General features: G+C 35.5%; 1 protein-coding gene across 1 annotated transcript; it reads left to right on the top strand.

Moving 5' to 3' along the window:
- Positions 1–262: 262 nt before the first annotated feature.
- On the top strand, positions 263–13323 carry LOC116304056 (ELKS/Rab6-interacting/CAST family member 1). Its single transcript, XM_089038828.1, has 16 exons — positions 263–1176; positions 2871–3296; positions 4065–4133; positions 4419–4469; positions 4833–4925; positions 5501–5668; positions 7423–7590; positions 8135–8413; positions 8511–8630; positions 8743–8942; positions 9791–9926; positions 10546–10838; positions 11147–11288; positions 11647–11733; positions 12167–12343; positions 12551–13323. Exons 1-16 carry the CDS (start codon positions 886–888, stop codon positions 12653–12655), a joined length of 2805 nt encoding a protein of 934 aa, XP_088894954.1. The 5' UTR covers positions 263–885; the 3' UTR covers positions 12656–13323.
- Positions 13324–13354: the final 31 nt, after the last annotated feature.

Here is a 13354-nt window from a genome sequence, read left to right as displayed (position 1 = left end):
CCTTTTGATGACGAACAAACCAAGAAAAGTATTTCCTCGGCAAAAAACTGTCATTTCCGCTTCAAGTTCCTGTTTTTTCTACGACTTTGATAAACATCATTAAAACTAGATATAAATAACTCTCCACAGTTCGCACGTATTCAGTGATGTGATTAATTTTGTAGATATCACATGTATAAAACAACGAAAGAAAGTTGAAATAAATGAGAACGAAAAATAAATGAAAGTTGGAAGAAAGTTTCATTTTTTTAGAGAGACCCGCTGACCAGATTGTCTAAAGGCTCAGGATGGTTATTTGAGTCGAAAAGATTTCACAAGAAGAGCAAGTAAGAAGATGGAGAGTTGACTAAAAAAACACTGCTATTGATAGCAAAATACAAGACCACAGACACAACCAGGAAGGTTACCGGGTACTTCTACTGCTGATACGTCTAAAGAAAGAATGATAAGATAAGACAACGTGGTATGGATGTTTGAATATCAAGCTGTTTCTTGTAGCAACTGAGACGAACACCCGACTTGCTCATTTGCAGGCCAACTTTGAACAAGAATTTTCGTCTTTTAAACTCCTTCAAACTACCTTTTAAAATCAAAGTTAGGCTCTATGACAGCTCGAAAACGACTGTCAATGTAATCCAACGTTTAATTTTAGCCAGGAGTCGTTCTGAAGAAAAAGAAGATACTTTTAAATAGCGCCAAGTTGATTCGTCTTGTTCTAAAATTTCAAGTGTTAGAGAGTCTTGTTCGCTCGAGTTATGGCGTAGACTAATTGAATTATCTTCGTGACGGTAGTCACAGAAGGATACTGAATTTTCAAACAAGCTTTGGATAATTTATTTTCGATCTCTGAGTAAGTGAAAGAAAGCGTGACAGCAAAAAAGAACAATGTATTCGTATAATTCAGATACAAACACGAGCTCGCCAAGCTCGTTGAGCCCAACAGGATACAGCTCATCTTCGTTAGATCTGCATACTCAACTGATTGAGGCACAAAACGAGAATGCTCGTCTCAAAAAGGAAATTGAGGCTAAGGAAACGAAGCTTAACTCCAGTATGCGAAGCATTAAGATGTTTTGGAGCCCGGAACTGAAGAAAGAGAGAGCTGCAAGGAAGAGTGAAGCAGAAAAATACACTCGTTTGAAGGAGCAATTTAACGTTGTTTCCGACGAATCGCAGGTAAGATAACAACCATTTCTTTCTTCAAATTGTTTTTAAGCATTTGAATTTTAAGTATTCGTCATAGGGGTTTAATGAGGGATAGAATGATTCATTATTTTCCATTGTTGAAGTGTTATTGTCAACACTAAAACAAATTAATCTACAGAACAGGATCGTTCAATACACTGTACGTGTTTTTTTTTAAACCTACATTTATTATAAGTATCGTATTACGTAAGCTTACTTACACTCCCTTATGCTTAATAACTCCAAAAGCTTTCCGATTGTTTTTTTTCTTGGCTTGATGTTTATCAATGTTTTTGAGATAAGCTGAAGGTTAACCTCTAAGGTCTCGTTAGCTAGTGTAGTGCAAGTTTAGAAAAATTCAAAAGTAGAATTGTTTTGGATTTGCATAAGAGGTCAGGCATTTATTACCCTCATCAAGAATAACTAGACAGATATTGGTGTAAAATAAACCTTGTTCGAGGTATTGCGAGTATTCAAGTGCTTCTCACATTGTTTCACGAGGATTACCAATTGATGATTTGTTTATTCAGTTCAATCCTGAAATTCTTTACTTTTAGTTTCTAGAGCAAAAAATAAAAAAAAACAAAACATAATACAATGTTTAATCACCTAATAAATGTTTAGGAGACCTCAAAACCTCAAAAACATGTAGCCACACACCTACCATACCGTAAATAATGAATTATTATAGTTATTATTTCTGTGGTTGCTAATCATGCTACTAGTAGATTGCTATGTGAAGATAGTACAAGATGTGAAATGTTTTCATCATTATGAAGCAATTGCTAACACTGTAATGAAAGTTATTCGACCACATTCAGAATGAACATTTTGTATTAAACCCCTGACAGATAAGCTGACTTCCTATTACTGGAATTTTTCATAAACATGCAATCTCTATGTCTATGAGTTGCATGCTGAAATTTGGTTTTTCGCTGCCGTCAGTCAAAAATATGAAATGTACTGACTGATTAGGTTTGATTGACAGCAGTGAAAAACCAAATTTTGGCATGCAGCTCGCAGATACAGAGTTCGCATGTTTATGAAAGTTGCATTAACTCTATAATACATATCTGTGGTATTGTTTCATAGAAATATTAATCCCCTTGTACAAGTAATATGCATAAATATTTAAAGCCAATTAATCCTTCACTAAGATTATGACGACTTTAAATGAAAGTTATGTGGGTAAAAGGTTAGTCTCATTAATAAGCAGGATAACATTTATATAGGTTCTCCTAAGCATGTGTAAGGCAAAAATTTAACAAAACATTGATTTTATCAATAACTGTAATGCTGTAGGGTTGTCAAGGAAGAGGAACAGATTGACATTTCTCCTCAAATGATTTATTAGTTTTAATCAGGAAACTATTACAGTACTTGCTCTTTTTTTGTATTAGAATTCCTTCCATTTCACATCTTCGAGCATTTTTTTATAACTTAGGAGTATGATAAAGAACTCAAAAAAATATGCAGATTTTATCGTTACTGACAAGTAAGCTCACTTTAGAGCCATGATCAAGCATATTAACATGTAATTTACTTAGTAAGAAAACTATTGCAACTTTCATTCATCTGTATTTTTTGTTATGTTAGGATTATTTTTAGATCTTCGGTTAAATTATTTATTATGTCTTGCAAATATATGTAGTCTCAACATTATTGGTTATTTTCGTGATAAACAGCACAGAACTGAAATCATACAAGACCTTCAAGAGCAACTGAAACGATTACGTCAATCTGGTAACCATGGCAACTCAGGGACAGTTTCTCCATCATCATCACCAGGATTGCTATCATCACGAGAAGACTTGCATAGAGAAGTAGAAGCGCTGAGACTTGAACGTGAGAGTCAAGAAAACGAAGGCTACGTGCTGCAGAAATCTCTTGAAGAACTAAGTACTAGGTTAGAAACCCAACAGCAGGCCTTGCTAGCTAAGGATGAAACTATAGCCAGGCTAATGGAGATGTTACAGAAGAAAGGTCAAGAAAACAAAGCCGCAGAACTGCAGGAGATTGATAGAAAGAAATTTGAAAAACTTAGCTTTGAGATTGATAATTTGAAGTCTGGGATTGAAGAAAGGGACAGAGCCATAAGCTCACTACAAGATGTAAGTATGAATAATATTCAAAAAACATTTAAATGTTTAACGTTTAACACTCTAAAATACAGTATCATACTCTGATAAAACATGCTTTAAAAGCTGAACTTTTCAAGATCTTTCAAAAGCTTTTCAAGTTATTTCCATTGCTATTTGGCAGCATTTCAGAGTCTTCTTTCAACAACCTTATAATCATTTGTAATATTTTAAATGTAACTTCAACCCTAAATTTAAAATTTACCATTGTTGATCTTTCAACCTAGTGGTCATCTACATGAATGCTACCTTATAATCCACTTCTGTGTAACTTTACACATTACACTATTGTATCAGACCCTTCAGATTTTTTTACCATCCATATGACTCCAGATATGGCACATATTCTTGTATCTTAGTTTGCATCTATCAAATTCTAAACTCTAATATTGCAATCTACAATATTACAATTTTTGATTGACAGCAGCCAAAAATCCCGACATCTACAATTTGTCAAGAAAGACAATCAGAACATAATTAAAGCATTTCAAATATCTCGTAACAATATAACCTTAAAACATAAAGTTCCTCAAGAAAATTCATTAATTTATGTTTGAATAGTCATAGATGACTGGAATAATGTCTAGTTATTATGCCTCATTAGTTATAATTCTCTCTTTGCAGCTGAGAATAGTTTTATTAAGCAATCTTAAACACAGCATGAAACAAAGTGGGAAATTTCATAGCTTAATTAATTAATTTTATGCATTTTAATACTAATTCAAATTTTTATTTTCAAAGGAAATAGCAAATGCAAAAATCAGGAATGTGAGCGAAGAACTGCAACAATCAGCTAATCTACTTGATAAGGTAAATCATATTATAAATATAGAGTTAAATTTATTCACTATATTTCAATTCAGTATTTTTATCAAGATTTTGTCAGGTTTTTTTAACAGCCCATATTACTGATAGTATATTTTTAGACCAATAATTATGTCAGCATACGGTATAGTATTGCTGATAGTAGGTGGTAGTTAATAGCTACAACAGGGGAGCCATTCTCTATCATTTGTTATTCAGGTCACGAATGATTAGCAGATGATTTTTTTATTATTTCAAGACATCTTATTCTTTGTTGTTTTTGTTTTACAGGATAGTCAAATTGCAGATTTAGAGGCTCAAATAGCATCGCTAAAGGAAGAAGTAAGTTTTATGTCATATTATTGCGGACGACCAACCCTTCATTATGTTGTGGGGGGGGGGGGGGGGGAGGAAATGTTGAGAAAAATGCATACACCCTAAAATTGCATGTACATTCTCTAAAATCAACCCCCCCCCCCCCCCCCATGAAGTAATAAATGATTGTTTCCTTAGTGCTGAACAAAAGTGTGTGGAATGATGTAGTCTGATATTCTCGAAAAAAGAATCCTGGCCACTTCCGGTTAATTCCTACATAACTGGAATCATTACTGTGTTGCTTATCACACATGATCACTTTAACACTCTACCAAGTATTTAGATTTGACTTCTCATTAATTTACTACTTAATATTAAAACTTTGCATAGAAATCATCCAAAGATGAAGAGGACACCAAGAAACAAGAGGAAAGAAAGCAAGCAGAGGTTTACCAAAGTCATTCACAATTCTTGAAAGCTAAGGTTAGATATCTTGATTATGCTTATTTTAGTGTGGGAAAGAAGGGTAAATGCAGGCCTAGACTTTTAATTGTCTTCTAAAAACATTTTAAAACTCAGGCTAATATTTGGGAAATAAATTTTATGCCATTCACCAAAGTTGCATGTTTAAAAGAGTCCAATTTTTTTGTCTCTTAACTCATTTTTCCAATTATACGATAAACCCACATAATTGTCCTTATGTCTCATATGAGACTTGGTAGTTCAGTGGTTAGAGCATGGCACCGGAATTGTCAGGGCATGGGTTCAAATCCTGTTCAAGACTCTGATTTTTTCTGAGTCTTTATATTTGCAGTTGAATAAGTTGCTTGATATACTGCAACGATCAGCTCAATTTGATATATTTTCCAGTTATATATTTTTTGAAATGCATTAATATGTATCAACAGTCTTCTTGATCTCTGATTGGTTCAGAGCAGAACGCATTGGTGCATCTTCCGACTGATAAATTGTAATCATGCAAAATCTTTTCTAGCTTATTCATTAGCTTATTGTAGTTTACTCTAACATACTGTCACACTTTTCTCATCTGATATTAGGTGGAATCTCTAAAGGCAGAAATATCAAAGAAAGAGGCAGCCTTATCAGCTGCTGATACCAAACTAGAAACCTTTAAGGCCCATCATTCAGATCAACAACAACACATCAGTGTCCTTCAGTCTTCTCTACAAGCTAAAGATCTCCATATCAAAAATCTACAGAGTGAGGTATTCAAAATTATATATTAAGTATAAAAATTTATATGCTCTTAATATGGAGGTCAAAACAAAATAATCCCATTCTATTGAGGATTGAAAAATCTTTTGATATTAATATATTCATATACTGTAGTTTTTGTTTTGTGTAAGGCGTCGTACATGTATGTGCACATGCATGTGAGGGCCACGTGTTAGATAACTCTCTGGGTCAATTGTATCACCCTCCTTAAACAAAGTTTATTGTATTGTAGTGTATTGTATGCCTTTCATAGTTGGACTGGGGAAGGGAAAAGACAATGGGGTTGCAGCCATCCCCTTTTAGTTTGGGTTTTTTAAATATATATTTCTTTCCTATACATTTTTTGAGTCCAAAATATCTTTAGAACACACTAAATAGCATTTCTGGAAACCAAATTTTAAGTATTTCCTATGAAGCACCTTTGGATTTGTTTTGCACAGTCAGCGGTCATCTAACTCCTAATTTTTCCAGCCCTCTCGTCTCCCATCTCTTCCTCTACCTAATCCCTTCCCCCCAAAAAAGTTTCATGGATGCCACTACACTTAATTAATTATACTTGACTGTAAGAGATATTTTCTTTTATTCATTTCAAAGTAGTTCAAGAATCACTGTTCAGTGTTATGACATGAAGCGTGACCAATTAATCACAACACATTTGAGAGTACTTGACTGATTTGTTAACACCTGCATTAAAGCATGTCACCCAAAAATCGATCATAACTTTTACTTTCTTAGTCACCATATTTTATCAAACTCTTGGGGCAGTATAAGCACAGGTTGTTAATAAGTTGCCTTTCGATAATGAACCCAGGTTTGAGTCCTGCTGGTCTTGGTGTCATATGTGAGCAGTGTTGTTTGCTGATTCTCTCCTTTCCTTCGAGGGTTTTCCTCTGTCTGCAAAAAAATCAATGAACCCAGGTTTGAGTTCTGCTAGGCTTGTTGTCATCACCCAAAAATCTGTCATAACTTTTACTTATTTATTCACCATGTTTTATCAAACACCATGCTTTATCAAATGCTTGAGGTATAAGCACAGGTGATTAATGCGTCACCTTTCACCATTGCAACCCAGGTTCAAGTCCTGCTGGTCTTTGTGTCGTATATCAGAAGTGTTGTTTGCTGGTTCTCTCCTTTGCTTTGAGGGTTTTCCTCCAGTTTTTCTCCCTCTGCGAAAAAATCAACTTTTAAATTCCAATTCAGTCTTAGAAAATATTCTAGATAGGGCCTTTAAGCTCGTAGGCTGTGTGTATCATTTCGCTGTATAATGCAATGAGAATAAATTGGTCATTTTATAGGGTTGTTTCAATAGACAATGTTCATGAGCACGAAACCCTAGCACAATGCATGATGGGAAACCGAGTTCTAAAGATTTTTTCAGCTCCTCTAATAATCCCTCTGACAATTTTTCTTTCGAAATTTTCTATGGAAATGTGAGTATTTCAACAGAAGAAAGATGACAGGCATCCTTCTTTCAAAACATTTTCTATCAACTCATACACTAAAACTTTAGCTGACATTTTGATTTGTTTAACCATTTATTGAATAAATGATTTCCTACTGTACCAAAAGACTCTTAACTTCCACTTACTGTTATTTCTTTTGTTTCCATTCCCCAATTATAAAAATACAAATTGAAGACTTTTTAATGACCTGGGATTGGACTAGATGAAAACTGTTACCTTCCTATATATATATATATATGTGTGTGTGTGTGCTTATTTACATTCTTTTCTTTTGTTTTTAGTTGGAGTCACTGCGTATACGACTAGACGATCGTGAAGCTTGCTTAAAAGAAAAGGAAAAACTCATGCTTAACATGACTTCTGAACACTCTGAGAACTCATATGCTGTAGAGAATCTCAAGACAATTATCGATACGAAGGAAAGACAAGTTGTTAACTTAAGAAACAGGGTGAGTAGGAGTGAGATCGGCCATTTTTTTTTTTTTTTTTTTTTTTTTTGCCGAATGTAAAACACTAGCACGCAGTGAAAAAACGTTTTTGCAAGTCTCTCATTTATGACTTCTTTATGTGGAATAGTGCGGTTTGCAACCTTCAGTTCTAAGGCAAGCGAACATACAAGACTTCAGAGAGAATAAGAGAAAAATATCAATATCAAACTTCAGGTTTGACTTCAAGTCCGTTTTTAAGTTACCCACTGCATTCAAGCAACGTTCTATCTCTGTAATGATCGCTAGCTTAGATGATAGGTTTGCAAATGTCTTCACCGCCTTCTTCCTAAGGCAAGCGAACATACAAGACTTCAGAGAGAATAAGAGAAAAATATCAATATCAAACTTCAGGTTTGACTTCAAGTCCGTTTTTAAGTTACCCACTGCATTCAAGCAACTTTCTATCTCTGTAACGATCGCTAGCTTAGATGATTGTTTTAAAGGGTTTGTTTGTTCCCTTTCGAAGGTTTGGTTATATATGTGATTTGTTCTGCTTTGTTATTAGTGCGAAAGCTTAGAGACTGAGCTCCAAGATAAAGACAGTAGTTTATCATCGATAAGAGCACAGCTGTCGTCTCTACGAGGGGAATACCAGGACTCAGCCACCACTATAAACAACCTAGAAGCAACGATTAAGGATAAAGATCGGTACATAGAAATGCTTCAGACACAAAGACAGCGAAACAGCCTGGAATTGAACGAGGAAGTCGACAATCTGAAGAGAAATAATGAAAAACTAGAGTCTAAAGTAGCGTCACTACGTGAAGAGTTGAATGAAAAAGAGGTAACGGTTGTAGATTCAGAGAGGAAAGTTAACTTAAAATATATGCGATGAGCGGTTGAGTAAACACCTGTTTGTATGTGTGTTGATCCCTTTTTAGGACGTGATATCTCAGCGAGAGAAAGACTTCTCCTCGATCCAGTCTACAACTCAAGAAAAAGCAGCCCGTTTAGATGTGATGGAGCAGAAAATCAAAAGACTGGAGCGAAATCTGGAAGAGGTAACACAATCTCAACCAGATGCTCCTTGTATTTTTCGGAAGTTGTCACGCAATACTATGTAACTTTACGTATGAACTAGGTATAGAGACGTATTTTTTATGTTGGTTCTAGAGTGTCAGTGACAAGGAAAAATTGGCGTCTGAACTGAGCAGCAGAAAGCTAGAAATATCGCGGCTCGAGAAAGAAGTGAATAACACCAAGAGAGAAGCAGAAAATAGGAAAATATCTCAAGAATCAAAGATCATGGAAGATACAGAAAAACTGAAGAATGAGTGTGCTGCTAAAGATAGACGAATAGAAGACTTAGAAAGGTTAGTCAACTCAGTATAGAATACGTTATTTACTTCAGTGCCAGATCCCATCAAAAGTGTTTCCATTTTCTGTACTATGAGTTATCATTTGTCATCAATCACATCATCACCAATCATCATTGTCATCAGCCATCGTTACTACCACCATGATAAGTTATCACTGTTATCATTACCATCTTTTTTATCTTCATCACTGCACATCGCCATCTGAGCGTGACCACCACCATCACCACTATCATTATTACCACCATCCGTCGTCAGTCAACCTCCTTATCATCATCAGTTATCACCATCATTATTCTTACCACCACCACCATCATCAACATCGTCAGTCGTTATCACTCTTCACTTATCACCCTCTTTATCATAATCACTTATCACCATCATTATCATTATCATCACAAATAATAGTCGTCATCAATAAGGCATTTGTAAAGCTCTGCTGACCATCACTAGGTCTGATGGGGTAACGAAAGATGCCGATATAAATAAGGAAATTACCTTGAAATAGTTTGGTGCATATCTTGTTTCACTTAAACTCAAAGCGTAACTCCTTACATGAATATAGCGACTCCTTTTACTGCGGTTTTCGATTTTGCGAACTCGATAGTTACGAGCTGCACACTGAAATTGAGTTTATCGCTGCCGTCAATCAAAAATAATCAGTCGGTACCTTTATGTTATTGACTGGCGGCACTGATAAACCAATGTCACAACAAGCCGTTGGAATGTCTGAGTTTGCAGAATATGGAAAGCCGCAGGAATTGGTTCATGTCCTTGCAAGAACGTCGCAAGGAACTAGAGTAGCTAGCATGAGAGTAAGTGACTCGTTATATCGTTATTCACAGGCAAATCAAAGAGCTGAATAAAAAGATCGCGAATATCAAGAGAAGTCAACAACTTGAACGAGAAAAACAGGCTCAGTTATTGAACGAAGTGAAGAAACAGGAAGATCAGAATGATGAAAAAGTGGATGAAATCAAGGTGGGATATTAGTAACACTTTAGGGGGATGGGAGTGAAGGGAAGGTTTTCCTTCCTATATATCATAAATCGTGTTCACTGACTATACCCTTTTCAAGCACGGCCAACATTTGCGACATATGCAGACTCGGTTGTGCATTGCTCATTGAAAACTGTTGCTGATGCTTGTTGCATGCTTCAAGTATCGATTAATCATGTGCGTTCTTTTTCTTTCGTCCTCTTTAAATTCAACCCGACCTCAGCAATAGGAAAGTAAATCATAAACTAGTCAAAACAATCAATTTATTATTTTACAATAACTTACAAATTTCTCGCGCGCTGATTGGTTATTTTTTATCATCAATAAGAGGACAGACAGATAAAGCTGACATCAACGAGCGCGCGCTCTTTCCGTTGGTTGTTTTGATCACTAAAAATGAGAAGTTTTTATCGTTTTTGTTATTGTAAAAACGCCTCGTGGATCCACACTACTTTCTGACAATGTGATGACGCAATTTATCGTCAATAAGAGTACAGACACATAAAAATCTGATGCCTATCTGTTAACTGTCTACTGTCAGTATAGACACACTTATGAATGTGATTGACTCAAACTGATGCATCTCTCGTGTGTTTTGCAGAAAGACCTCAAGGCCAAGGATGATCGCATCGTAGTTCTAGAAGAAGCCTTGAAAGAAAGCGTGACAATCGCTGCAGAACGTGAAGAACTGCTCGCGCAGCAAGCACATGGTGCCGAAACAGCTGCGCAGCGTGTTGAAGACGTCGAGATGGAGTTAGACAGAACTCACTTGGAAATGGCGATCACTAACACTAAGAATGCCTCATTACTCCTAGCTCTGAATGAGAACGACGCTATCTTGAATTACTATAAGTCCGAGAGAAGACACATGCTGGAAGAGGTCTTTGAAATGAGGTATGAGGTGCTACTATTCAGCTCATTTATCGGTAACTCAAATGGCTATTCTCCACTTCACCCAAAGTACATTGCCCAAAGTATTGATGGGAGCTTTGACGCAACTCATTTTGATATGCGCATGCTCATATAGCTTCCTTTTAATTTTGTCCTCCGAGCCTCTATTCCTTATGGTCATTATCCAAGACCGTTTCTCGCCACTGACCACGAAAAACGCAGGCTCTGAGGACAAGAAGAATTTTATTTTTGTTATTGTTGTTGTCACCCTTACGATCAGATTTTTAGCTATAATTTTCTTTGTTTTGTAGGCAAAATGCGCTATTAGCGACCATATCGGAAAAAGATGCAAACATAGCTTTACTGGAGCTAACACCGACTAAGAACAGCGAGAAAGAGGTGGCGATGCTGAAACGAGAGAAAGATACACTTGTTAATGAATTAAAAGATAAGGTATGTCAGTGTCCAGTCACTGCTGGTCTACAGCTTAGCATTAAGACCTCTGTCAGTAAAACGAGATCTAAAACCTCTTCCTATACTTAAAGAGGCTGAAAAATAAATTCAATTGATCTGTGACATTTTAGAGAAGGCATTTACCTCCATTCACATTCACTTACTCCGACGAAGGACTAACGTCTCGAAGCGTCAGCTTCACAAAGCTTTTTACGGTGATTCAATTTATGTACAAGTTCCTGCTGTTTTATTCAGAAGCATCGACGCAGTCCACGCTAGTACTCTACTAGTTATCACCACTCATTTACCTCCTATGTTTGTTTGATTTTTTTTTCTTCTCCTTTTGAATATACTTTAGACTCAAAAACGGATGACATTGATTACTAATGAAGATAACAAAGAGGTGCATCTATCAATGGAATTCCTACATGCTCCCAAAGACAAGGTACCACTTGAATTAATAACCACTTAAAAGAACATGACTCTCCCGACTAGTAGGGTACGTGCGCCCGGCTATAGAACTTTGACACATCAATAAAGTTATTACTATTATTATTATCTTATAGAGTGAAGTAAAATTTAAGACATTCCTATTTGACGCATAAATAATTATATTTTTAATAGTTAATTAAAAATTATTATTATTATTATTATTATTATTATTATTATTATTATTAAGTCATTAAACCCGTGAAATAGACATTAGACTAATACACTTTAGTAGACCATAATTCCATTGTTTTCTTTTGTGTCTATTTGACTATTACACGTTGACTAATAATTTTTATTTCACGGGTTAAATGCCTTCACTCTACATTATTCGTTCTTTTCTTGTCTCATTTGTAAACGTTACCAGCAGTGTCTGTGTTTTTTTCTAGGTAATAGATGCCGTTGCCTTGTTAGAAGACAGTATGGAGAAACTACAGCTGTACGCAGACGATCTACTAGAGGTTGCAAAGAGTCACTTCCCCGACCTGAAAAGAAAGCTACCCAAGCTAACACCACGTGATTATGGAAAATATGAGAGCAGCCTTAATAAAGGAAGCCAGAATGAGGTAAAACAATCAGAAAAGCTAGTTGGAAAACAATGAAATCTATTTGATATGCGGTTAATTCCAAGGGCTACTATGTTACCTACGGATCCCCTATTCATCCCCAAAAAACAACGAACCTTCCCTAAAACGTTTTATTAACCAGATACTATGTTTAATTTTTTTCTCATTTCAATCCCATTTTCATTCTATTTTTCTTTTCCATTCCAGCGTCTAACTTTGCTTCAGGCCTTGGAAAAAGACATGCAAGATCTGCAGGATTATGCTCACAAGCTACTAGAACTTGTTGAAGACTTCACAGATTCAAGACCTTGACCTGTTACTATTATATGTTCCAATGATGACAATGAAGATATGGATTGGGTGGGAAAATGAGCTGTTTATTCCCCAAGAGTTAGGTAAATTCGCCTGACAGCTTTAAACAAAATATTTTCATAGAATATTTAGAATACAGAGAAACTTGTAGTACAAAAATAAAAACGTTTTCCAGTACCGTTCTTTAATATCTTTTAAATCCTTATCAATTTCTAACGCAGCCGAATAATAGTTCCAAGAAACCTCATGGGCCACGAAACAACAGTTTGAGATTATGAGAACTAGTTTAATATTTGGAGAAATATTTCAATAAAAAATTCCTTTGGAGGCGCGCGCAACTATAAAAGATTTGTCAGGATTAGCTACGATGGTGCGCATGCGCTAGCTGGTGTCTAGTACTGTGTGCGCAAACCATTATTAAGAAAGGAGACACCATCCATTACATCTTTATTACTTAGTTATTCTTCGTATTCTTCGAATAAATTTCTTAATATATATTTTGTATTTAGAAGGAGTAGCTTGGAAATAAAACAGCTATATTTTATATTCCTAAATATATACCTTAATATAAAGATTAAAAACTTTGTATTGTTTGTAGACATTTATAAATAATATTAGAGCATCTCCGGAAACCTATATTGTATATTAATAAAAGCGTTTCAAAACTTTGTCTGATTTCGTGCAGCCTTCTCCGCAGAC

This window comes from Actinia tenebrosa, unplaced genomic scaffold (genome assembly GCF_029948245.1).
Source record: "Actinia tenebrosa isolate PJP-AT-01 unplaced genomic scaffold, QUT_ActTen_1.0 PGA_scaffold6__47_contigs__length_16458017, whole genome shotgun sequence".
NCBI lineage: Eukaryota > Metazoa > Cnidaria > Anthozoa > Actiniaria > Actiniidae > Actinia > Actinia tenebrosa.
Note: the sequence above shows the minus strand (reverse complement) of the source record. Positions and strands in the feature narration are given on the sequence as shown.

Excerpts from the sequence above, each read along its gene's own strand:
- LOC116304056 (XM_089038828.1), top strand. The coding sequence starts at position 886 with ATGTATTCGTATAATTCAGATACAAACACGAGCTCGCCAAGCTCGTTG. Across the intron at positions 5,669-7,422 it reads TCAAAAATCTACAGAGTGAG|TTGGAGTCACTGCGTATACG; the intron begins GTATTCAAAATT and ends TTTTGTTTTTAG. Across the intron at positions 11,289-11,646 it reads TTAATGAATTAAAAGATAAG|ACTCAAAAACGGATGACATT; the intron begins GTATGTCAGTGT and ends AATATACTTTAG.